General features: G+C 39.7%; 1 protein-coding gene across 1 annotated transcript; it reads right to left on the bottom strand.

Moving 5' to 3' along the window:
- Nucleotides 1-2,586: 2,586 nt before the first annotated feature.
- On the bottom strand, nt 2,587-3,860 carry LOC106584881 (sushi domain-containing protein 2). The gene is made up of 2 exons (XM_014170485.2): nt 3,614-3,860; nt 2,587-2,794 (listed from the first exon to the last, which is right to left on the bottom strand). Exons 1-2 carry the CDS (start codon nt 3,819-3,821, stop codon nt 2,643-2,645), a joined length of 360 nt encoding a protein of 119 aa, XP_014025960.2. The 5' UTR covers nt 3,822-3,860; the 3' UTR covers nt 2,587-2,642.
- Between the last annotated feature and the right edge of the window lie 429 nt (nt 3,861-4,289).

Raw genomic sequence — 4,289 nt, 5'->3', positions numbered from 1 at the left:
GCTCTTCATATGTAGACATGTAGGCTTTCATAGCTCTCTCTGAGGACAGAAAACCTCACAAGAAACAGACTTCCTTATAGTCAAATTACACCACACTGAATATTATGTTACTATTATCTCCGTCCTCACTTCTAGGGACAGGAACTACACAAAAGTACCTGCCCTATCCTGAATAGCCAACTCTCTCACTTTGACAGTTGGGGCTGCTATCCTTTCACCCTCCTCCATGGTTGTTAGCTAGCTACCTACAAATGCATTTGGAGTTTGTTTTTTACAGTGATAAATACATCAAGATACATAGCTAATACGAAGTTAGCTAGTTAACTGAATTAAATATCACCAGCTACCTATCTACAAAGTATGTGAAGTTGGCTAGATAGTGAGTTAGCTCATTTGAGTTAGCCTCCACTGTAGCTAGTTAGCCAATAATACATAGGTTTCTTTTACATTTTCGAAATGTATTTACTTACTTGAATAGGTTCTCCCAGTCATGTGGACAATTGGAAACAGGGCAGCAAAGTTTGTTTGTCACCAGAGCCTTTTAGAGGATATTACTATTGAACTATGTACCCATTTACTAACCAGACCTTCATATAAACTTGCTATGCTGAATTCTTGACGCATAATCAAACATATGCTGCCAGCACGCCCACAAGCGAGTCACAATGGGCGGCCTAAGAGCGACACGCTGCAATTTACCGCTATCTAGTGTACATGCACCGTAAAATGAGTCACGTTAAATGGGCTTTTGAAAGTCACTAGCGTTGCCAGCGGGTGGGGCGGCAGCGTAGCCTAGTGGTTAGAGCGTTGCAAGATCGAATCCCCGAGCTGACAAGGTACAAATCTGTCGTTCTGCCCCTGAACAAGGCACTGTTCCTAGGTCATCATTGAAAATACGAATTTGTTCTCAACTGACTTGCCTAGTTAAATAAAGGTAAAATAAACATTTCAGCACACTCACTGCCAATGGCTTTTATTTTAAATACTCAAGCATGTGATTTGAACAAAACAAACTGTGAAACAGGCAACACATATAGTAGTACCAAGTAGGCATAACATCTGAGGTGGGTTATTAAAAGCAGAGTATACAAGACACTTTGTAGAGCCCTATGAAATCCGTTAAATTTTTTTCCCAAATTCCGTTTTATCCGTTTAAATTTTTCTGAATTCTGTGTTTTACAATTTGCGCAAATTTTATTATAAGAAAAAGTGTCTAATAATGTGAATGAATAAATAAGTCAACAATTTAAAAATATATAACAGTAAATTTGTAATGATGCAACACAACATTGCACAGTTTTCCATTTTTATTACCAAATTCAGCGATTCCGTCCACGTTTTCCACATCACGGACATCATAGGGCCCTAACTTCGCCTGCAGACGTCATGAGGCACACTTGTATAGCAAATGTCAGTAGGGTTATGAGTTAGGTTAGGGTATGGGTTAAAGGTAAAACTTGGTGGTTAAAACATGTCTGGAAAGCATTGTAGAAAGCATGAAACATCTGTCCTAACTAGCATGTTCTATAACATTTGACTATGGACCTAAAACATTCTACAAGTGTGACGTTTTTCAGGCTTTTACATAAAATTTATCATTTTTAGAGCTTATCTAGTGGACTATAGGGACCTACCTGAGTCGCAGTAGGTTTCCTCTCCGGTCCACTCTCCACTGGACAGACAGGTTCGTTCTAGAGAACCATACATGACGTAGCCGCTGTTGCAGAAGAAGCTCACTGTCGCCTCCTCTAGGTAATGGGTCTCTTCTCTCTGTACCTTGGCGTGGCCAGCCAACCACAGGACACGACTAAGGGAAAGAAGGATGTTATCTACTAATAACGAGTGATAAATTTTTATGTCAAACTAATTTAAAAAAAAATACCTCCTTACTTATTTAAGAGGTCAGGGCCTTGTTTCCCAGGACGTTTGTAGCGTTAAGATCGTTGATAGAACCATCTTACGATGTACAGTACCAGTCAAAAGTCATTCAAGGGCCTTTCTTTATTTTGACTATTTTCTACATTGTATAATAATAGTGAAGATATCAAAACTATGAAATAACACATATGGAATCATGTAGCAACCGAAAAAGTGTTAAACAAATCAGAATATATTTTATATTTGAGATTCTTCAAAGTCGCCACCCTTTGCCTTGATGACAGCTTTGCACACTCTTGGCAGTGCAGAAATGGCTGTAGCACAATATACATTTTGAGGAGCTACCGTAAGTTGCTGAGCAGTTGTTTATGCTATGGGGAAAATGTGTTGCAACTTGCATTAGTCAAGCTTCCTGTTATACATGGTATTCAAATAGGTTAGCAATTAAAGTGATGCTTCCAAACTTTTGTAGAATTTCAGCCAGTAGTTTTGACAGTGGTGCTCACGAGCAAAAACGGATCCCTATTTTTTGTGTGTACTACATCATCAAATTGTGTACAGCGTCATCCATTTCGGATGATATGTTACATCCTGCAAAAAATATTTGTATGATATGTTACGAATACAATTCGTACAATGTTAAAACATTTGTTGTGCTTAAGATCCCAGACAGCATCTTTAAGAGCATTAGGTTACATTCACTAGACTGTAGTTTAAGGTGTTGGGGTTACTGAGTAGATATTCTAACTCTTTAAACATTCATTTCACAATGAAAGAGATGTCAATTTCAGTGACATACCAGACTCCAGGTCTTGCCTGAGTGCCTTGTGACTTTGGAAGGACTGCAGGGTGGCGTTGCCCACAGCCAGACTACAGGTGGTCAGGGTGTCATATTTGCAGAACTGGGCCCCCTCACCTATAAATGAAAATGTCAATATACTGTAAAACAGTATTTAATTGTGTTATGTTGTATGTTATTCCGTGTTTGAATGTTGTTGATTGTCATATAATGAAAACTGTGGGTGCGTCCCAAACAGTACTGTATTCCTGTATATAGTGTACTATCAAATCAAATGTATTTATATAGCCCTTCTTACATCAGCTGATATCTCAAAGTGCTGTACAGAAACCCAGCCTAAAACCCCAAACAGCAAGCAATGCAGGTGTAGAAGCACGGTGGCTAGGAAAAACTCCCTAGAAAGGCCAAAACCTAGGAAGAAACCTAGAGAGGAACCAGGCTATGAGGGGTGGCCAGTCCTCTTCTGGCTGTGCCGGGTGGAGATTATAACAGAACATGGCCAAGATGGTCAAATGATAATAATCACAGTAGTTGTCGAGGGTGCAACAAGTCAACACCTCAAGAGTAAATGTCAGTTGGCTTTTTTGGGAGCATTTTTGGGAGCTCTTCCCTATAAAGGGAATAGGGTGCTATTTGGTGATACCTGTATTAAGTCCTATGGGCCCTGGTCGAAAATAGTACGGTATAAAGAGAATAGGGTAGGGTGTCATTTAGGAAGCAGCCTATATAACACTGTTTGAAAGAAAGAGCTCCCATGCCATGTGCGGTCCGGTGGTTAATGCCTATGTACACCATAGGCTAACATTAAGACGGCATGGGTTTGAATCCAACCCATGCCCTTCTGACTGTCAATCTCTCCTACCTTTCCTATCTCAATAGAATACATAAACACAATTAAAATATATATTAGAAGGAAGAAAGAAAGAGCTCCCTCACCAAAGCACATCTTCAGCATGTCCATAACCAGAAGATCAGCTGCATCTTCGGACACAGAGAAGGCCGGAACGAAGGCTGGGTCGTGTTTCGCATAGTAGTATGTGTCCAACAGGTACTTATTGCCGAAGGTGAACAGATTCCCTGTGGAGAATACAACATCACCCGTATTCATAATGAGTGCTGATCTAAGATCAGGGGCTGTATTCATGAAGCCTATCAGAGTAGGAGTGCTGATGTAGGATCAGTTTTGACTTTCAGATTATAATGAATAAGACAGGGGGAACGTGGGTCCATACTCTATCAAGCATCTCACAGTAGGAGCACTGATTTAGGATCAGGACGCCCCTGTCAATTTAATCTTATTCATTATGATCTAAAATGTCAAACTGATCCTAGATCAGCATTCCTACAAGCCTCTTTATGAATACTGGCTCGGATCATCATCTGGTGTTTACTTAGTTTTAACTACAAAGAAGTCCTGTTTTGAGCAACAAACTGCACAGGTGCAGGGTCATGCACTCATTCACTAACATAGTTTCACTAACATAGTTTCCACAAGACAAAGAAAAATAAGGACTAATTAGATGAAATGCTTCCCATATGTTCCTTATAGAAAATATTAATGGAATACTATTATAAAGGAACAGAAACCTATTGCAAAAGGGCATAGTGCATT

The sequence above is a fragment of the Salmo salar genome, chromosome ssa24 (assembly GCF_905237065.1).
Source record: "Salmo salar chromosome ssa24, Ssal_v3.1, whole genome shotgun sequence".
NCBI lineage: Eukaryota > Metazoa > Chordata > Actinopteri > Salmoniformes > Salmonidae > Salmo > Salmo salar.
This window is presented reverse-complemented; position numbering and strand designations above follow the sequence as displayed.